This window comes from Topomyia yanbarensis, chromosome 2 (assembly GCF_030247195.1).
Source record: "Topomyia yanbarensis strain Yona2022 chromosome 2, ASM3024719v1, whole genome shotgun sequence".
NCBI lineage: Eukaryota > Metazoa > Arthropoda > Insecta > Diptera > Culicidae > Topomyia > Topomyia yanbarensis.
In genome coordinates this window covers 371,440,525-371,463,687 of record NC_080671.1, presented here as the reverse complement: position 1 = coordinate 371,463,687, position 23,163 = coordinate 371,440,525, and the positions used below count along the sequence as shown (strand labels likewise).

General features: G+C 41.8%; 1 protein-coding gene across 9 annotated transcripts in view; it reads left to right on the top strand.

The window, feature by feature from the left end:
• LOC131684531 (solute carrier family 22 member 21) overlaps positions 1-22,677 on the top strand; it is a 240,834-nt gene extending 218,157 nt beyond the window's left edge. For all 9 annotated transcript variants that reach the window (XM_058967497.1, XM_058967496.1, XM_058967495.1 and 6 more), the window contains 5 exons: positions 3,384-3,684; positions 3,857-4,037; positions 20,213-20,358; positions 20,421-20,545; positions 20,766-22,677. In XM_058967497.1, the coding sequence (XP_058823480.1) occupies positions 3,384-3,684; positions 3,857-4,037; positions 20,213-20,358; positions 20,421-20,545; positions 20,766-20,793 (781 nt within the window). In that variant the 3' untranslated portion in view covers positions 20,794-22,677. The remainder of the gene's footprint in view (positions 1-3,383; positions 3,685-3,856; positions 4,038-20,212; positions 20,359-20,420; positions 20,546-20,765) is intronic.
• The last annotated feature ends 486 nt before the right edge of the window (positions 22,678-23,163 follow it).

The window sequence follows — 23,163 nt, the reverse complement described above, 5'->3', positions numbered from 1 at the left end:
TGGATTTCAAGATAGTTTGCAACAACGAAAACTGTTCCAACATATTCTTTTCATTATCATTTTTTAGCCGTGCAAAAGGAATTTGATGTCAGAGAAGGGTTTAGCATAGAACGGGAAATTCAATTGAATTTTCCATTACAACGAACAATCCAGTCCGGTAGGCAAACAGGATACAGACCAATAATATTTTCTCCAAAATGACCACTGACTGACGGTTTAGAGCGCCGTATTTATTGTTACATCAGCCACATCCGTAGGTAATTCATTGCTAAAAAGGCATTCACGATTTTTCTTAGCACTTCTGAAAGGATCGAAATGGTAGCGCCCTAAACGCTACCATAATAAGTATCTGTACATTTCATGATACCAGTTATTGCTGCACCAGAGCTTTTATTATGTTTTTGGTGAATCAGTTTCTCGCTATTCACATAAATTTTCACTCATAGAAAATTTTTATTATTGTAGGTAATAAGAAAAATATTCAAATTCATTTTTTCAACTCTCACTCTAGCTCTAGAAAGAGCCTTTGTTGTTGAGAAAACAATTGATCCGCAACAGAATAAAATAAATTTTTTTCACTTTAAAAATGTTGTCTGCATTCACACAACTAGATTCGAATGGTGGCAAATATTTATCGGACCTACGTTAAACGTCAAGAAGATTGCTTTTGCTTTTGTTGATGGCTCTGTCCGAGATAGACTGGAATTGTTAACTTTTTCGGTGCGGTTTCGATAGATTTTATGAAAATCAGTTTTTTTTCTTTAATAATAGATTACATACATACTTCAGAATTTAATTTATAAATTAGTGAGCACTTTTCTGAATCCTCAGCAATGCAGCACAACAAAAGTTATAAACGTTCCGAATCGTACACACATATTTTCCCAAAGATGAATCCTCAGAATATTTAATTATCCTTTCATTTTGTATTAGCAGTCTTGAATTATGGAGAATCGACAATTAGAATATTTCGAACACAGTCAGAATATTCTTCTATTGCTAAATCAAAACAATTGATACATTTACTGTCAAACGACAAACGCCAAGGTAAAAAATATGGGCCACGGTACAGTACACTTGATGTGTTTTCTACTCCGCTTATAATATATGATTGGTTTTCAAATAAGTTGTACCGCGTATATTTATACATCCGAGATTAGATTTTTAATCTTAGGTTTCAACAAACTTCATCTAACAAAGAAATCGTTGATTATGTCTTCTGACGATTTGTGGAAATGTCAAATAATTGTGTATGAAAAACGCATAATTTTAAAAATTTAAAAGAAAAAATACATAGCTCAGTTCGCTGTAGGAGAACATGAGTCGATTTGGACCGCTGGCCAATTTGGACCCCCACTCTGATACGAAACTAGTTACATTACAGTAGATATACTTTTTTCCGTCTCCTTCTCCCACTACCATTTCCCACATTTCCCGTAGTACAAAAACTTACAAAAACGCAAGTATGGTTATCGGTAAACATGGAAGAGTGTAGGCTATATATTTCGTTGTCAGGAACCACGATAATACATGCAGTTTATCAAATATTAATTCAACTTACTTAAGCGGGCGTCTGATGTACAGGCAAAAAATCAACTTATTTTTTATCTGCCTAATTGTTGGAATTGAACCTCTAGAATAGTCTCCCGCAATCTCGGTGGCCACGCTGAACTTCTTTTTTTTAAAACAGTCAAGCATTCCTCGCGCGTACAATTTTCGAAAATACAGTGTAAACAATACACTCTAAACTACTTGTATCCAAGTTTTCAAGATAAAATACCCAATGAATTATTTTCTACAGCGTTTTTCCGTGATGCAAGTTGATATGGAACACCCTTTAAGATCGTTTTTCTCGAAACCGCGTTATTCAAATTGGCGAAAACGATAACTCAAAAATTTATCAACAAATTGACTTGATTTTTTATGAGAATGCGCAATACGTGTAGCCTCAGGCTACTAGCCTGTCGATAAACCACAGAAAATCAAATAACATCTTTTTCTCCCTATTATTTTGAACAAAAGAGACTGAATTTTACAGTAAAATATGAGATTTTTCAGTTTTCATGAAGCCATTTTTCGAATTTTTTTCTATTTTTTTTTTCGTTCATCGAGTAACTACAAGTCTAATCTTTATAAAAATCTTATTGAATTTCCGGTGTGTGACAATTTTATCAAGAGTTATCGTGTTCGCTGCGGTGCTCCTCCACGTGGAAATGGTTGGACGTCTTCTCTTAGAACGCTCGTATGTGTAGCTCTGCGTGACTGAAAATATTTTTTTAGTACACAATGAATGTATAAATAGATCTTAACATTACACAAAAGATCCATTGTTGCCTTGTCTTCAAAATCGCAAAGCAAAAAAATATGCGATTTGAGCACTTTACACCAGACGTCCCCATTAATTAAATTGTGTTATTCTTGTCCCAATTTACCTGGGGAAGTTATTATTTATGTCGGTCCATTTATTTCTACGTAATTATTTTAACGAACTTATACAACTTCCGAAGAGCGGGCATAGCGTAGTTTGTAAATTGATTACCTGCTAAGCAGCGTTAGAGATTTTTCAAAATGATTTTTCTAACCCGATAAACGAGCCGAATGATTCTAAGGTTAAAACCTCTATAATCTAAATAATAATAATAAAAAACTTTTATTCTATTTAATTTAATGTTGTCAATTTAGCTATTACATAAAAGACCCAAAACAAAAAAAAATAAAAACCGGCCAAAAACCACTGAAGAGAAGTCATTCTGAAACTGAGCCATATCTTTTAAAACCTTGTCTGTCGAATTGTTAGTTGTTCAACCAGCCGCCAAACAATTAGGTTTTAATAAATTATGGTAATAAGATGTGTTAACTAATATACTCGAATATAAAACAACGTTTCTCTAAACACACATCGCCCCCTGTATCACCCAGAAGACGCATTCCACATGTGACGGCACAGCCTGGAAAGGCAAACTCCGCGTGAGCAGCGGCACGTTAACCATCTTAGAATGCATGCTTCCAAAGTTCAATTGAGCTACCGTTCCCGGTTCGTCATCAACGCAAATAATCCGAAACACACGTTGAATCTGTTTATCACTTAACGACGCTTCTGAAGTGTTCGGTTCAGACCGAAACCATTTCCAATGCCCCCGCAACGCCTGTCAACCAATTACGAACGATCGGCTGTCAGCAAACCAATTAGAAGCTAAACCGCACGGAAAAACTGAAATAGTACACCAACCGTTTCGTTCCATACCACCCACGCGAACCCAAATATTTACGACTCCCTCCCCTGATGGGATAGGTTGGGAAGGGGCGTATTGAAAAAATATTTACGCACTACTGGCCATAGTACGCAATCTATTAATAACTCTGCATCTTGTCATACCTCCTAGGTTCGTACTTCCGGAATCTCCTCGGTGGTTGCTGTGCAAAGGGCGCGTCGCCGAGGTCAAGGAAATTGTGCGGAAGGCAGCTGCCTACAACAATCGACCACTGCCGGATAATTTGGACAAACTGCTGAAACCACCGACGGATGTGGACGATTCCATGGCTGGCGCTTGCGATTTGTTCCGCACCCGTTACCTCAGACGGGTAACGTTTTGCTTCCTCTGCATCTGGTTCACCATGAATCTCGTCTACTACGGACTGGTACTCAACATGAACAGCTTCGGTGGAAATATTTATCTCAATTCGGTGAGTGTTTCGACAAACGTTCACATCATCGCTCGGTGTGTTGCTACATCATGTTTCGTAGAATAGCCTATAGGTATACCACGCGTATAGCGACGATGCAATGTTTGTCGCACGGGCCGTATGCATCATTGGAGAAGTTTTGAAATTTATTTTCCTTTTCTTTCACAAACAGGCTCTGGCAGGGCTAGTGGAGATTCCTGCAATAGCGCTAGCTATGTACATCATCAACAGAACCGGGAAAAAATGGCTGTTTTGTGCAACATTCTTTGCCTGCTCAATTGCCTGTCTATGCGCTGCGGTTGTCGAGGGAAACCTGCAGTATCTTTCGCTTAAAATAACGTTTGTGATGATAGGTGAGTAGAAACCGGAAAATGTTTTTAAAAGAATAAGTTTAATTAGTAGAAATTTATCGGATAATCGATAATAATGATTTTGGTTATACGATTCTTTTTTATTTCGAGTATTCAGTTATTTACATGCCATAATGACGGTCATCATCGTCCTGTTCATATTATGTTAACGGGAGGTTCTTTATTTTTTTAACGAAAATAAGGCATAGTTTATTATTTTTTGGGGAATAATTAAATGGCGAAAGAACTCTTGGCTTTGAATGTTAAATACGCTTACTATTCAAGACTTCCTAAAAATCAGTATCTGATTGAAATTCAAAATGGTAGCTTCAAAAAGGAGATTTTCAACTACCTCTGAGAACAAAAGAAGACGAAATCCTGCAGTCTCTTGTAAACTGAAATCAAAAATCATTATAATTTCTTAAAGGTAATAAAATGTTGTGCTAACTACATCTAAAACTAGTGTTACTTATAATTCAAATCATTATTATGCAATCTATTAATAGTTAAAATTCATTCCAATTAGGTATAAGTCGTACAGAATTTCATTATTTTAAGAAATTAGAATGATTTTTGATTTTAGTTTACTCCCGTCGACATCCCTTTGTCTTCTACTGCAAGAGTCAGGATGTTTGTATCGAAAGTGAATCACCTGAGTCTGCGGCATGCCCAAATAAGTATAAAGTTCGTGGATACAAATTTAGCATTTGAGTGCTTTATTTAATCGTTGTGTGTCCATCAAAAACACTTTTTTTCGATAGTGCATCCGAGTACCGGCACATCTAAAAGCGCATTACTATTGCAGTTTTTTTAGCCATTGAGATACTGTGAGATGTTTTGTCTCGTCTCAGAAGTCTGTTTATTATCATCACGGAACCATATCACGATTTAACCTAGGAACGATCGCTTATGGAACCTACTCCAAAATGACGTGGGCCAAATAATCAAATGGTCCTAAAATAAAAAGATACTAAAGGGCGAACACGAAATTATTGCGACACCGAAAATGTCATGTAAATTTTCTTATAATGTTTAAAATCAAACCAAAATTTTAGGGTAGTTTTATACATATATTTACTTCAAAAATCAAAATAAAAGTTAATCGATGCAGCCTTGAGTGTAAAATTGAACGCATTTTCGCTTGAAGCCCTCCATCAAAGTCTTTACAGTGTCATCCGGTACCAGTTTCTCAGTTTTTTCCATTTTCTAAACATGTCCTTCTCGTCTTTGAAAGGTCTTCTTGCTCTTCCGCAGTTCCCGCTTCATCATTGCCCAGTGGAACAAAATGGACAGAATTGGCCTCATACCACTCCAGGACACTTTTAGAATAGTGGCATGATGCCAAATCTGGCCAAAATAGCGGAGCTTCGTCGTGCTGCTGCAAGAACGGCAAAAGGCGCTTCTCGAGGCACTCAGATTTGTAGATCTCGCCATTTACTGTGCCCTTTGTCACGAAAGGCTCACTCCTCAATCCGCAAGAGCAGATGGCCTGCCAAATGAGATATTTGGAGGTGAACTTCGGCATTTTCTTCTTCTTAAATTTGTCGTCCACATAGAACTTGCTCTTGCCGGTGAAAAACTCCAACCCCGGAATTTGCTTAAAATCGGCTTTTATATACGTTTCGTCGTCCATCACACAGCAACCATATTTTGTCAGCATCTTCTCGTAGAGCTTCTGTACCCGAGTTTTAGCCGTCGATTGTTGCCGCTCATCGCGGTTTGGGAAGTTCTGTATCTTGTATGTATGTAGTCCAGCTCTCTTCTTTGCATTCTGGACGTAGCTCTGCGACATGCCGATCTTTTTAGCCAAATCACGGTTTGAGACGTTGGGATTTGCTTTAATCATCCGCTTCACCTTTCCCTCCGTCTTTTTGTTCTCCGGTCCCGGTGTTCTTCCAGCTCCTTTGCCGTGGTCCAACGTCAACCGCTCCTGGAACCACTTCAACACTCTGGAGACGGTTGAATGGTGAATGTTCAACATTTTTCCTAACTGCCGGTGCGACTGGTCAGGAAATTCCAGGTGTTTGGAAAGAATTTGTTCTCTCGACTCGCGTTTGTTCACCTCCATTTTCGTTGAATCGAGAAACACGACTTCGAGTTTGACAGCATATAAACAATACACATCAATGAGAAAGTGTGCAAAATTTGGTTGATTTTTACCCAATGGTAAAAAAGTTATGCCCTGTTGAATGTGTCGCAATAATTTCGTGTTCGCCCTTTATCTTCTGAGGCAATTCCAAGAATTTTTATACCAATATTGCCAGTATTCCGCTGAAACTCGAAAATAATATCTCTGTACTGGAACATGCCACAAGAAATCCAACTTCCCGAGAAACAGTTGACTTAATCTGGTGCCTATTCACAGAGTCTAAATTTGGATCCGTTCATGAATCCAAAACATCCAAACGTGTCCAAAGCGGATAAAAATGCCATAGTTATGATCATTTCAGTTTTACAAGAAGGCATCCGGGTACCTTGTACGACGACATACAAAGTAGTTATGATGCTCTATAAAACACGCTATATACGAATCACTCAAGTTCTCCAGTTCATCAAAGTAACTCTCTGCAATATCTGTTGATGCCTAGTTCAGTACAATTTTATTGTTGACGGCAAACGCTTCACAAAATGATTGCGGATTTCAAGTTAGAGTACGGTTCAATGAATCGAAACAAACTGTGGTAGTTGTTACGGCATTTAATTAGCAAGGGACTGGAAGGTGAAGTATATTTTTCAATATTTAGAGCCATAGTACTCAAGGGAGAGCAAGGAGTTGAAGGGAGAAAGTTTAGAAAATATGATCCTTCCACGCTTTTATAAACTTTCTCCCTTCAACTCCTTGCTCTCCCTTGAGTACTATGGCTCTAAATATTGAAAAATATACTTCACCTTCCAGTCCCTTGCTAATTAAATGCCGTAACAACTGTTGACAAATTGACTCAATAGGTCGTTAACAAAAATGGTTAACAAAAAAAATGGTAAAAATAAACTATGATAGATAATGCTTAGATGAAACATGAATGTCCGGCAAAACTGATTCAGATAATTTGTACGACACTAGATAGATCAACATAAGGCATCAAAATGACCGGAGAGACTGGTTGTGAGGTTATATGGATTGAAACCGGTTGATGCACACTCTGTTCAACAGGGCGCTCGAAGGTGCGATACGAAGATCTGCTGGGCAAAGCGAGAGAACCAGTATCTCGAGATATCACATGTATCTTGGCTCAACATCGACAGCATTGGCATTGATTGCCGATCAGTGCACAGTAGACAAATAGGGGGTGCGCAACGTTAGACATAAATACGTTATGAATACATACGTTATGCATACATATATTAGGCATAGGTACGTTACGCATGATGGACGATTGGCATAATGTACGTTAGGTATAGTGGACGATAGGCACAATTCATAAAAATATAAAAGTAATCGCAAGGTTTTTAATTGTAGATTTCTATCTTTTGCTCATTTTTCAGGATAGAAAAACTACTGTTTGTTGTGCACAATTGCATACCTTCGTATACCTTTAACGAGAGACTGCAAAATGAAAAACACCAAGTGAGATGTTTACTCCTCACGAGTGTAGAATTGGTTTTCTATTTTTACCGTGGATGAGTTGAATACCTTCTCAATTTAAGTGAACAGTCTTGATTCAAGCACATTTCAAGCCTATTGTATATATTACCAATATAACTCCATCCAAATATTGAAAAATAATGCCTAGTATTGAACAAACACCAAGTTTTGGAACCAATGGAAACTTGCAGTGTTAAGACAGCATCAGCATTAGGGTACGGATCCCAAGTAACAATTGAAGTTTTATAGCACACTACAAGTGCAATCTAAGTTTTATCAGTGGCTATAAAACTATCATAAAACCACAATTGTTACTAGGGATGTTACGTTTTTGCCGATACATTTTTATTTCGGTAACTCGTCACAGTACACGAAAATACATATTGTCCGTCGTATCAGACAGTTTACGTAGTTGCGTCATTCTTTCTTTCATGAGCTGTTCTTCAAGACATGCATTTTCTTTTTGGACAATTGCACCATGCATGTATGAAAGAACTAATCTTAATTAATGTGCGATATTCATACCTCAATGATGAGTTTGATTTTATTTTTTTGTTTTTTTTTCAGTTGATTGATTTGGAACAGGGAAAAGCCCCTGGAGCTAGGTTTAATTTAAACCCTCTCTCCAACAGGCATAAAAGCTCCCCATCGTTTTACCAACAGATCAAACCAGAGTTTTGAAACTATTTTAGTTATATCAAACTTATCAGTTGTACGTCGAGAAATTACAGCAAGCTGTGCTTCCGAATGACAAGCATTCACTCTGCTTCTTTTATTTGAGCAAAAATTTCGTCAAGTATATGCAGCAGCATAAAATGTTGATCGAATTTGATCAGCCTCCACAGTAATTTTGCAACATCAAAAAAAGTTTAAGCATTCATTTTCTTGCCACTCGAGGCCATCACCGCTAAAAAATAAGCTCCATTAAGTGATACTTCAATATGATAATTTAGGCGTAACGTTCATGATGCCTGCCGTCCATTACGCATAACGTATATTATGCCTATCGTCCATTATGCCAAACGTCTTTAGGCTTTACGTCCACTGTGCCTAACGTACGTATGCCAAACGTCCGTATGCCTAACGTATTTATGCCTAATGGGGTACACCCACAAAAAGAGAGGCGTTTAATGGGTCGCCGTTGGATTGGTCTCGTAATTTAAACATCAAAATGATGACAAGGAATCAAATGCAGATACAGTCGTAATTCGATGGTTGGTCACTTTTGAACTGGACCGCTTTTTAGTTGGACCTCCGCTAGTTGGAACTAAAAGGCTTCTGAATGTCAAAATCTCGTGTCAAATTCACTTTGACAATCAAACTCACATTAATAAGAGATGTGGACAGATGCATTTTCGGTCCAACTAGCGTATCAAATTCGTTAGTTGTACAGAGGGTTTGGCCCAACCAGCGAAACACGGCTGTAGTTTAGTTTACCGTAAAATGGGGGAACATTGATCACTTTTTCAAAAGTATTTTCAATAACTAACTTCAATTCAAGTAGATGTAAAGGCCCAAACGCAATGGCGACGGAAGCGGAACGGCAACGGTACGCGGAATTGTCGCGGTTTGTACTAAATAAAATCTGCGACCATTGCCGCATATTCAAAACGCAATGAACATCAGCGGTTAGAGCGCGGTTAGCGCTTGACATTTCTTTGTTGACAAATTTGGGCCAAACCAAAGCGACTTTCCTTTTACAAAGCTCATTGCAGTGAATGTCTGCTTTACCAATCGTGGTCGGTCCACTCGTTTCCTTGAATAATACAGCAAAGATGTAGTAAATAATGGCACAACACTACCAAGAACTACAATGCGACAACCTTGTTCACGGATTCTAATACAAAAATTGGTTTAATCATTGCATGCTCGAATAATATAAACCTGGTTCAATCATGTGAAATATTTTTGTTAGACTGTCCTTGATGCTTTCACTGAAGGGGGAATAGATTAGATATTTGGTGATTGATTGCAATCGCTTCATCTGCTGCGGGGTCGCAATGTAGATTTGGATAAAAATATAAATTATGCAAATTAATGCATGACATCTATGTTTTTTAAAGAAAAACGGTTGTCAATTCTACCAAGTGGGTGCTATCGAAGGACATAGACATTCACATCACATTTTTCAAAATAGCTGGTCATACAACTTCTTTGCTGCGTTTGGGGAATCCGAACCTAAACTGATTAAAATAATGAAGAACGCCAATAAACAAACGAACCATGAAGAACGCCATCGATTCGAAAGCATCCAACGCACCGACTTCAGATCTTTTGACCAAACCTGTAACATTGAGAACATTAGAATCGCAGGTTTTATTATATTCAAAACTTTCTACCAATGACCCAACCATGAACCGGTATCTTTGATATACTGCTGATAAATGGTTTACGTATCGTATCCGGTAGCGGGTTTCTCCTTTTCAATCAATGTCAATTGGTTTATCCTGGCTAACGCTTGCTTTGTGCACTTGCTTGCAAAGTGGCTTAGGAAGTTGGTCTGTGCATCCAAATGATTTTTCGCGTTCGTCAGAACGTAAACTGTGAACAAAACTAGAGTAACAAGAAACGTAGCTGTCTAGTAGATAAAATAACCACGGGTCCGTAGTGTACCCACCGACGTGCCAAAGAGAACAAATAATGCGCCAGTTGTCCTAATTGTTTAAATTAAAATACGTTATACTTGTGGCATCTGTATAATGGTTCGTGTGGTAGACGACGATAAATCAACAGTACGATAAATCCAAAGTGTATTGACGTTGTACCAGATATGCTAGAACGAACAAACTATTTTTTATTCTTGTTAAACAATCGTTTCTTATCTTTCCCAGCTTTTTATTATCTTTTGTATGCACTAATTCACAAAACTGTTCGTTAAAAGAACAAAAACTAACAGAGCTCTTTTCTAATGCGTACAGTTTCAACAGTGAATTTCGTTCATGTTTTTCATGCCGCCATCTTTGAATTTCATCGGGTCCATTAGTACGGCACACGAAAATTGCTTACTTGGGTTCGATTCCCAAACCTGCACATATGATTGGAGATTTTTAGAAAAAAGCTTTTTCTACCCCACAAAAGACGAACGACCCTCAAGTTAAAACCTCTAAAATCGAACGAAACAAAAAAGCTGCTATTAAGTTCACTATCTGCCCAACCTAAATATCCGCAATACAATACGTTAGATTCCACTGAATATGGAATCCGGTGAATTTGAATTAAAACAGTCTGTTTACCTCGTTTTCGACTGCCGCTCTTTTTGAATTTTTTCAAAAAAAAACGCGGTTTTGTTCTTTTAGTACAACGCCGCGTTTACCGTTCTGCCATCATTGCGGACAACCGCATTGACTTGCATGTATTCAAAATTATAATTGACAGCCGCTTTCCGTTGCCGTTCCGCTTCCGTCGCCATTTCGTTTGGGCCTTAACTGTTTGCATTTTTAAAACAAGTACTGATACCCATAGAATGCAAATGTTCAAATTGTTGGGTATTATATCTCGCCTTACTAAAAAAATTAAATTACTTTGTTTTAAATTTCCATTCGTTGTTCTCGGCGTAACTTTAAACAGCAAAATATGTGTAACGAAATGAGAGATAACGCTTAAAATTTTGTGTAAATTGTATATCCGTTGGCGATGGCTCGGTCATGTGACGTGTCGAGAGAACAAAACTGCCTAGAAGGATACAGCTAACTATTACGGAACATTTTCAGGAAAGTAGTCGAAATTTTACCGAACATTTTTAGGAAAGTAGTCGAAATTAAATAGTTAACAACTAGCCTATCAGCTGCCTCCAAAATATTTGAAATTGTGGTAAGCACTTTCATACTCGATAAACGTGGGTTTATGCCCGTACGATCCGTAACTACAAATCTTCAAAATTTCACATCAACTTGCATCACGCAGATGGAAGATAAGGCACAAATTGATGCAGTTTACATGGACTTAAAAGCTGCATTCGACTGACGGTACGGTTGTCCACGTTTCTTCATTATTCAAAGTTTGAAATAGTTCGTTGATTAAATTCTTCATTAAATGAATAAATTAATAATTTTGAATCATCTTCACTTTGTACGCTGCACAGTTGGCCTGGACACTTGATGATTGTTTCACATATCATATGTGCCACAAACATTAATATTGACAAGAAAAATTGTAGGCGAACGTCTGCAGTTTTCCAGGATCCCTACATGTATTGGCTGTGCATGTGTAGATTAGACTAGACTAGACTAGCCGCTAGCGAATGACGGATCCCAATAGTAGCATGTCTGTAATAACATACGTACATGGAACTATTGAGATCCAGAGCTACAGGTCCAAAGCCCTGGTAAAGGAGGATGGTTGTGATGATCCGGGCCGAGATCACCACGTAAAGCAAGGTAGGGCATAACCCCAATTCCAAGGCGTGAAGCGACCCGTGCCGAGGGATGAGTGATCGAGGGGGTGAAAAAGATGCTCGATCGTTAACGGAGCCTGTGGGGTACCTGGGCAACCCCCACAGTAAGCGTCCCTTACCACGCTAATGCGGAGCTCTGGCGTGGCGGACATATATTTCTCGCGCTACTCGTGGGAATTTTCATGGAGCAAAATAAAAATAATAAAAATAAACAGACGGAGGTGCCAAACCCCTTCGCAAGAGGTGGTTTGGCGAGGTCTCCCCCCCGTGGGGAGAGTAGTGGAACGATGAGTGCTGTACTCGAAAGCACCAGTGACCCCCCAGCAGCGGTAGGCAATACCCCTACCAATGCATCGGAGGGGCCAATAGCTGCGATGCGCAAAGTAGCGAAGCAACTCGATGCTATAATCGACTTCGCTAGCGCAAAGCAGAACATAGCCAAGGAGTTGAAGTTGAGCCTTCTGGAGCTCCGGAAAGCTGTTCGTGTCGCAAGACAGGAACAGCAGGCATATGTTGAGAGGGTGGAATGTCGGGAGAGGCCCGACAGAGAAACCCAGACAGTGGCCTCCAATAGGGAGGAAAGAGAGAAGGTTAATAGAGGTTCACAGACAGTGGCCTTTACCTTCTATGGAGCAGCCACGTCGATCGGAGCGGCGACCGAGTTCCCCTCGAAGGGAAAGGGAAAGGGCAATCGCAAGACGGCATCGAATGCGAAGCGCCCTAGGAAGTCGCCAGGAGAGGGTGCCAAAACCGACACCACTCGGCGTGCAACCGTCAAGGTCAAACGCCGCCTGGGTGAGGTAAGCGAGGGCGAGAGTGACCTCGCTGTGGAGAGCGATGGTACCAGCAACCCGACACGACCGGGGCAGGGGGGCTCAAACCCCTGGACGCTGGTTACCAAGAAGAAGCCGGCACCGAAACCGGAGGTACCGCGGCCTGCGAGGAAGGCCAAGGACAGAGGCGAAGCCTTGTGGTTAAAAACCGACAAGGACAAATACGCCGATGTCCTTAAATCGATGAAGGCGGCCGAAAGCCTCTCGGCCCTTGGGCAGGATGTGCGTTGCGTAAGACGCACCAACACGGGAGAGTTGCTCCTGGTGCTGAAGCGAGGCGCACAATCAAGTGCAATATATAAGGCCTTGGCTCAAGAGGTCCTTGGCGAGGGCGCCCAAATCAGGTCGCTAGGTGCGGAATCAACTCTCCAGTGCAAGCACTTGGACGAGTTCACGACCGCAGAAGACGTCGTCGCAGCCGTCAAGGAGCAATGCGGCGTCACAATCGAGCGGGCCTCTGTGCGATTGAGGGACGGACCCTCTGGCACCCAAGTAGCCTACCTCAGGCTACTGAATGCGGATGCCAAAAAGGTAACCGAGAAAGGGAAGCTGAAGATCGGCTGGTCGGTATGCCCTATTAGTATACCCCAGCCGCCTTCAGTGGACAGGTGCTATCGGTGCCTAGAATCCGGCCATAAAGCTTATGAATGCAAAGGCTTAGACAGGAGTAAGCTATGTCGTCGATGCGGCGAGGAGGGGCATAAAGAGCGGGGGTGCACTAAGGCATATAAGTGCCTTATCTGCACCTCTAAGAAGCAAGCCCATAAACATGCTATGGGCGGACCTTCGTGTCCCTTCGGCGAGTTAAATAAGAAGAAGCCGTGAGAGTCACACAGCTAAATCTTAACCATTGTGCAGCAGCCCAACAGCTGCTGTGGCAGTCGGTCTCGGAGTCGAGGACAGATGTCGCCCTCTTATCAGACCCGTACAGCATCCCTGCCGGCAACGGCAATTGGGTGTCGGACGGGTCTGGAATGGTGGCAATCTGTACAACGGGAAGGTTCCCGGTTCAAGAGGTAATACACCCCTCCGCCGAGGGTGTGGCGATTGCCAAGATCAATGGTGTGTTCTATTGCAGCTGCTACGCCCCACCAAGGTGGCCAATAGAACAGTTCTACCAGATGATCGACAGGCTCTCGTCGGACCTCGTGGGCCGGAAACCGGTAGTAATAGCGGGAGACTTCAACGCTTGGGCAGTGGAGTGGGGCAGCCGCTGTACAAATAGCAGGGGTCAAGCGCTAATGGAAGCGTTTGCGAAACTCGATACTGTGCTAGCTAATGATGGCTCCGCTAGTACATTCCGTAGAAACGGAGTGGAGGCGTGGATTGATTTGACCTTTGCCAGCCCGAGTCTGGCTCCAGGCATGGAATGGAGGGTAGACGAAGGCTACACCCATAGTGATCATTTAGCAATCCGCTTTAAGATCAACTATGGTGTGCAGCATCCGAGGGCGGGAGATCCCTGTCAGGTACGCGGGTGGAAGTCCAATCACTTCGACAGCGAAGCTTTCACCGCGGCCCTGGGACTGGAGGCCAACACCGACAGTCTAAGCGGGGATGCGCTGGTAGCTGTTCTATCACGCGCGTGCGACGCCACTATGCCGAGAAAAACACTGCCAAGAAACGGTAGATGCCCGGTATACTGGTGGAGTGCCGAGATTGCAGCTCTACGGTCAGCCTGTCTCAGAGCTAGACGTAGGATGCAAAGAGCTCGCACCGAGGATGCAAGAGAGAACCGCCGTGAAGTGTTTCGAGCTGCGAAATTAGCCCTTAACAAGGCTATTAAAAGCAGCAAGAGAGCGTGTTTCGACAACCTGTGTGAGAGTGCCAACGCGAATCCGTGGGGTGACGCCTACCGGATTGTGATGGCCAAGACCAAAGGGGGCTCCTCACCCCCAGAACGGTCTCCGGACCGGTTGGCAACGATTATCGAAGTACTCTTCCCGTCTCGAGCCACAAGCCCCTGGCCACCTGCACTACGAGACAGTGCGGGCACGGTCGAAATGGTGGCTCCAGTGACGAACGAAGAACTACTCGCAGTGGCTAAATCCCTAGCAATGAACAAAGCTCCAGGGCCGGATGGAGTTCCGAACAACGCTCTCAAGGCAGCGATCATAGCGAACCCGAACATGTTCAGGCTAGCTATGCAGAGATGCCTTGACGAGTGCCGTTTCCCCGATAGATGGAAAAGGCAGAAACTGGTGCTGTTGCCGAAGCCCGGGAAGCCGCCAGGCGACCCATCGGCGTACAGACCAATCTGTCTGATAGACACGACTGGCAAACTGCTTGAGAGGATCATCCTCAGCAGGCTCACCCCGTACGCGGAAGGTACGGACGGTCTGTCAAGCAACCAGTTTGGCTTTCGGAAGGGTAAGTCCACAGTGGACGCTCTCAACTCAGTGATAAATACTGCCGAGATAGCGATCCAACGAAAAAGGCGAGGTATTCGATACTGTGCGTTAGTGACACTTGACGTGAAGAACGCATTCAACAGCGCAAGCTGGGATGCCATCGCGCTCTCGTTACACCGGCTTAGCCTACCGGTGGGTCTGTACCGGATCCTGGAAAGCTACTTCCAAAACCGCGTACTGCTATACGAGACCGATGCCGGTCAGAAAAGGGTTCCGATTACCGCCGGAGTCCCGCAGGGCTCGATCCTAGGCCCGGTGCTATGGAACCTCATGTATGACGGGGTTCTGAGACTGAAGTTCCCTCCTGGGGTCAAGATCGTCGGCTTTGCCGACGACGTAACCTTGGAGGTCTACGGGGAGTCAATTCCTGAGGTAGAACTAACCGCAGAACACGCGATTAGCACGGTGGAGGAATGGATGAGCGCGAGAGGCCTGGAGCTCGCTCATCATAAGACGGAGGTAGTTATCGTCAACAACCGCAAGTCGGCACAACATGCAGTTATCCATGTGGGAGAAGTCGCGATCACTTCACAGCGAAGTCTGAAGTCTCTCGGAGTCATTATAGACGACAAGCTGACCTTCGGCAGCCATGTCGACTATACGTGCAAGAGAGCGTCGACTGCTGTTGCGGCACTATCGAGAATGATGTCCAACAGCTCAAAGGTGTGCGCCAGTAGACGTAGGTTACTGGCAGGCGTCGCCGTATCTATCCTCAGGTACGGCGGCCCGTCATGGTCAAGAGCACTGAGGGTAACCAGTTACCTACAGAAACTGGAGAGCACCTACCGCGTGATGTGCCTCAGAGTGATATCTGCCTACCGCACGGTATCACACGATGCATCCTGCGTGATAGCGAGCATGATGCCAGTCGGGCTGGTCATTCGGGAAGATGAGGAGTGCTTTGAGCTACGTGGAAATAGGGGAGCCCGCGAGCGCACCAGGGTGACCTCGGTCGCCAGATGGCAGCGTGAGTGGGACAACTCCTCGAAAGGTAGGTGGACCCACCGGCTGATACCTAGCATATCGAGCTGGGTGGGAAGACCCCATGGGGAAGTTCACTTCCACCTGACACAATTCCTGTCAGGCCATGGCTGTTTCCGTCAGTACCTCCACAGGTTCGGACACGCGGAGGTCCCAGTCTGCCCGGACTGCCCAGGTGTAGACGAAACTGCCGAACACATACTGTTCGTATGTCATCGGTTCGACGTCGAAAGAAGAGCAATGCTTGACGTCTGTGGCTGGGACACAACCCCGGATACCCTTATTCAGCGGATGTGTCAAACGGTGGAGAAGTGGAACGCAGTCTCGGCTGCTACCATCCAGATTGCCAGTAGGCTACAGGTAATCTGGCGAACCGAGCAACAGACGGCGGGCACGGCTAACTAGTGATTGGTTAGTTGGAGCGAAAAAGGCCAAGCGCAAAATAAGAGAGTGAATGGTCTGTTCATGCCGAGGTAGGTTGGCGCAGCGAATGGCAACCGCGTAAGGGGTAAACCCAGCCACCCCGAAGCAAGACAGAAGAGTGAGTGTATAGGCGTATAAGTGGACTGCCTCATGCCAAGACGGGAGGGTCGTAGCGTAGTATGTTGGAACTAAGCTATCGATGCCTCATGGCGTGGCAGAGGAGTGAAAGGGTGAGCATCCAAGTCAGTCTCACACTGCATGTTAAGGGTGAGCATAAAAGTCAGCCTCACAGGTTGGTAGCAAGCAAGGAATGAAAAAGGTGAGCACAAAAGTCAGCCTCGCATGGTATGTCAGAAGTGGGGCCTAAGAAAAATGTCCCACATGGGATGCCAGAGGGAGTGACAAAGGTACAATAGAGTGGCACGATTGAGAGTGAATCAGGTGATAGGGTGAGCACCCAAGTCAGCCTCACATGGATGGGTAGGGCGAGCACAAAAGTAAGCCTAGCAAGGAATGAGTAAGGTGAGCACACAAGTCAGCCTCGCATGGAACGTAAAAGGTGAGCACAAAAGTCAGCCTCATGTGGGAGTGTTTGAGAGAGAATCAAAGTGTGATTGAGAGAGCACCCAAGTAAGCCTCATACAGGATGTATGATCGCGTGAGTGAGAGTGAATGAGTACATTTAGTACAGCCATCCCCCCAGAAGTAATACCGAGAGGTAGTTCCTGGGAGGAATGATGGCGGAGCCCAATGGAGTTTAATCGGTATTAATGGCTGGTCACCATTCGAGTCCGACACGCCCCCAGTGCACCCCGTGTGGTAGATTGGACCCTACCGTTAGCACGTGTACTGGGCTAGGACATAAAGGTCTTCTCCATTGTAAAAAAAAAAAAAAAAAGACTAGCCTTAAAAGCTGCATTCGACCGAACCGACCACCGAATATTATTAACAAAAATGTGGGGCATCACGGAATTTTGTTAAATGGCTGAATTCTTACCTGAATGATAGAGTCCCACGTGTACAGCTTTGCTCTGGTGTTTTCTTTCACTTTACGAACAAATCTGGAGTCCCTCAAGGCAGCAACATGGGATTCCTACTGTTTGTATTATTTTTCAACGATGCTGCTTCGCTGCTTGGTTTGGGGTGCAAACTGGTTTACGTCGATGATTTAAAATTGTGTCCGATCTATCGACGACTGCATTTGTCTTCGTTAACTGGTGTCGTAGAAACTGAATAATTATTATCATTGCAAAATGCCAAGTCATAACTTTTCACCGCTTGTTCAGTCCGATAAGTTACGACTACCCAATTGATGGGCAAAGGATCACTTGAGTTGATTGCGTCAGCGACCTCGGCGTGTTGTAAGATACAAAGCTAACATTCAATCAGCATCGCTCAGATTTAAGCCGAATTTACACCTAACCGATCCGTTTCAGTGCCGGTTCAGTTACGTGCACGGACACCAATATTCTTTCATACAAATTAAATGCAAGCGTTCACACTTGTCCGGCACGGCACCGTCCCGGACAAGTGTGAATGCTTGCATTTGAAGTGTATGAAAGAATATTGGTGTCCGTGCACGGAACTGAACCGGCACTGAAACGGATCGGATAGGTGTAAATTCGGCTTTAATCTTTAAAGCAACCTTCATTTTCAAAAAAACGGCCGGGATTTCGCATTGTGTGAAGGCGTTATATTGTTCGCTAGTTCGCCCACTTCTAGAATATGCTTCTTTGATTTGGAGCCCTCATCAGCTTACTTGGAACTTTCGGATTGAACGGGTGTAAAAGAGATTTGTCCGACTCGCACTACAAGACCTTCCATGGCGGAATCCTCTAGACCTTCTACCGTATCCTACTCGATGCCGCTTGATCGGTCTCGACATGCTGGAACAACGCAGAAAGCTTCAGCAAATAGTATTTGTAGCAAAGCTTCTTAACGCTGAAATTGACTCCCCGAAGATCCTGTCCCTTTTTGATTTTCGTGCCGTGATTTTCTCTACGCTCATCTGGCTTACTACAACCTAGATTCCACCGTACGACGTTTGGATTCAACGAACCGATAACCACATGAATTCGAACTCTCTCCACGGTCGAGGATCTGTTCGATTTTGGTGAACCATCGCACAAGGTCACACAGAAAGTTTCGCGGTCTACAATTTTTATAACTTGACTCCTGCTATTTATTAAGACTATTTTTGATGATGAATTATTTTAATAAATAAATAATAAATAAACAACAAAAATCTCGGATTTTTAAATCGAATTATTGGACAAAAATATTTACGTTTTTTTTTTTTAAAAGTGATCAGTTCAGTTGAAGTAGATTGATTTTATTAATAAACGAGGGAATGTTTGAACAGATTGAAACGACGCATGAGAGTTGTATCATTTTCAATTTGAATTTGAGTGCATAAAAGGTACATTAAATGACGAAATAATCGTTGCTGATAGATGTTGAACATGATTAGAATATGGTTTGTATTTTGTTTCGATGATTTTGTTAGAGGAAATCATCTTTTCGTACGTTACTGAAAAAGTCTCATTTGATCAAACTTACCCCGTTAATCAAAGATTAATTTACGGTACATTAAAAGTTTCATGTGGAACTACAGGGACGTGGAATCTATCTTCAACGACAGGTGAAGATTTTTTTCTCTGCATTCTAAACGGTGTTCAGGTGATGCAAATGCTGCTGAACGAACGTATATCTGACTTACTTGACTTTCGAGAGCAGATCATCTGAAGATATTAGCTACATACATAGCACCCTATGCACATACCCTAGGCAGACGCACACCTACCAGTTCTGTAATTTGACTGCACACTACGGTAAGTCATACGCCAAAATAACTAAAGAAAATTCATCTACTACAACCAACGCCATCTAACAGCCTTCGACATCTGCTGATACACCAGAGACAACCAGCCAAAACAATAAATGCCTTACAAATAATATTCCACGGTATGCCCGAGCCAATAGTTCACATACCTAGGGAAGAAATACAAGAAAGAAAACTGGTATACCACTCTCCCGAAAGCACAAGAGGCATCAAACATGTAACAGCGAAAATCAAAGCGCTAGCGACGACGATATAGGAACAAACACAAGCGAGGGAGAAGGCAGAAGGAATGATCAGCAAGAGGCAGAAGACAAACTTGGCCTTTGCTCGCAAGCAAGAAAGAAAATCAACACAAGTAGCCCAGAATAGTCGGCAGAAATCTGTTAATTTCTTTTTATATTTTATAGCTTTAATAAATAAATAACAATAAAATCTATTGTAAACTTAATTATAGATAATTACACATACCAGCATGATTGCTTATATTTTACTCGCTTTTTGTTCGAGAATAGTCTTGAATTTGTTTGTCATAAATTGAAATTACAGGCATACCTAGATATCAACTTTCGAAATAATTTATTTCATGTTTGACTTAATTTAGAACGAAAATCCTGAAACAGAATACGTCTAGTATTCTTTTTAAACAAAACAATTAAACCATAATTTTTAACATAATCAGATATTTGACTCACGTACTGTTTCTTCTTTCCAGGAAAATTCACCATAAGCGCTGGAAATACCATCATGCCGGTTTATACCGCGGAGCTTTATCCAACTGCCATCCGTAACGTTGGAGTGGGTGCCTGCAATGTTGCTGCAGGATTTGCACTAGTTCTCACGCCGTATCTTTCTATGTTGGTAAGATGCGTATTTTTTCGATTTATTGCTCATTTGCTTATTACTCCTATCGTACTGAGCAGCCAAAAATCGAAGACCACCTTTTGATGACTCTACTGATAGCTTGGTGTATCTTCGGTGCTATTGTCGTTGTGTTCCTACCGGAAACTATGCAACATCACGACCACGAGGAACGAAATGATGATAAGTAAGTTTTGTTTAATTCTTGTAAAGAGTAGAATTTATTGAAACATTTAGTTTAATTCATATCAAGGGTTCTCGTAGTAGGAAGTGCACAAGTTTTATTTACACTGATATCATAGTAGAATTAAAAAGACACAAAGACGACTTAGTAAGCAGTCTGTTTACCCTTCCGATAATTATTATTGAATTTAGTTAAATGGAACACTATTCCATCTTTCGCACAGGGAAGCCGACACTCAAATGATGACCTAAATGAACATCTCGGACTCAACCCACAGGTAGCGTGATGTCGCCTACCTTGAGAAACGAGCTGGAACACTACTACTGCCATATCTAGGAGTTGTTTTATGTATTCATGGATTGACATCACCGATTTTAGCAGTGAGACAGAGTAAGAAAAAAACGCGAAAGCGTGTTTTTCAGATGATGGACATCCTTTAGATTAATAGGAAAAATGGCCGGAAAACCATTGGAAACTGTCAATTTTTGCACAAGTATTTAAAGTTCACGTGATGAATGTTTAATCGCTGTTCTCTCTTCGTACCGAATATAAGGCGAGAAAAGTATATGTTTTGTGAAACTTATATCTATAAACGCATTTATTGCATACCGAGGAGCATAGTCTAGGGAGAGTAATCGCTGTTCTTCGATGCCATAATGAAACAAAATATAGTAGTCATTAGCAATTTTTCACAAATAAAATTTGGTGCAAGATGCAATTCAAATACAGAATAACCAAACTAGGATTGAACTAGCAGACGAATTTTAGGCTGCTCCTCTGGCTGGACCAGGGAGCTGTTTTTATATAAACTATTTGACAACTGTTCACAGGACGATTATTTACACACTCACCATTACAGTAGAAGCTGTATACGTTGATCGACATACAACCACACTGCAGTAACTATATTACACGTAATCTATTTATATATTGATGCGGGAACATTTTAGAATCCTTTGTAGTTAATCAGTTTTATCCAGATCGTGCAGCATGTCATAGGACCTTGCGTCATTTACTCAATATTCTCGATTATTTGAAAAGCTCTTGGACAAAGTCTATCTCCTAGGTTTACAAATTTAACGTTGTTCGAAAAACTTCACCGAAGTTAATATATTAATGTTAGATACATGAAGAGCAAAAAATGTTTAGAATGTATAGTAACTTTGGCTATAATTATTTTATACTAGGCAAAAGATACAGAGGATGATGAATATATCCCAAGTGACAAGCACGTCTACATAATACCGACTGAGTCCACTATATCACCTCTGCTACATGAAAATGTTGCATTTAGAACTGTTGCGTTGCCCCCGTCCGCCGCAGTAGAATGGTAGCACCGAAAAAAAATTACCCTAAAAAATCTTCGCACGATGGTACCAATGAGGAACAAAAAATTAATATTACAATCTATCAATTTTATGGCGCATTGTGATATGTCAACACAGTTTGGTGAAACAATATCCCGTAGAAACGCTTTCGATGTTTTGTAGTAACTAAAAATAACATATTTCATGGAACGGAGCTCATGCCAACAAACCAATTTGAATGTACTTAAAGCTACTAGGAGAATAAGGTGTCAAAAACATAAAATAAATATCAAAATAATGAAAAAAACCGCTTGATTTAGGAAAACGGTCGCTTCAACAATATTTTTCTATCAACGAACTACATACAAAAAAAAAACAATGTTGTAATTTTAAATGTGCGTAAGAAGTTATAACTATCATTGTATGTCTGAGCTGGATTCGATTTTAGTGTAGTTAGAATAGAGATTAGGGAATTAAACCGTTTGCCACTCGTAGAAGTGCTGAGAGTTGTTGTTGTTGTGTTTGATTGAGAGCATTTATTGAGCCGATGTATGCGCCTAACTTGTTTGAGACAATTATGAAGTATATTATTTTAAGTATATTTAAATGAATAAGTACTTAACAACAGAGCCATGAAAATAGAAAGCAAATTGTGTATATGTTAGAGTATTTGAATGACAACTGTGTTAACATCATCGATTCAGATGAGATTGCCACAGCTGTGTACATAACCCGTATGTTATTGATTGTAATACCAGAGGATCAACAAAATGGTGGTGAGCGCCACTATAGCAACTAGAATAACTTTAATAAATGTGCTATATCAGATGAGTATGTGCCCGTACATTATTCCGAAATTCCTTTGTTCTCTGAGAATTCCATGCACATGTTCAAATCTGTGGTGTTGCAACGAAACTCAACATTACTTCCGACCGCGATACCGCGACCGCGATACCGGTCTACACTGATTGAACACTTACTGATCTTGTTGATCCGCCCAAAAGATATTTTTTTATGAAGATATTGTTGAATTTTTATCCTTGTACAATCTAACAGTATTCTGATACAACACACCGAACCAGTAATGCCAAATCACAACAGTTGTTTCGGTGTATTATTGTGGAAATGTAAAGTAGATTTAGCCTACACGTATGCAACATGAGGAACAGTGCTCGAATCACAAAAGAAATTCTCGCATTTGTGTAATGTGGGACAGAAGGAAAACTGATGTCAACCCATCGTACTGGAAAATTTTTAAGGCTAAACAATTTTTGATAGGGAAATAAAATCAAGCAATAAATTACTATAGGACCG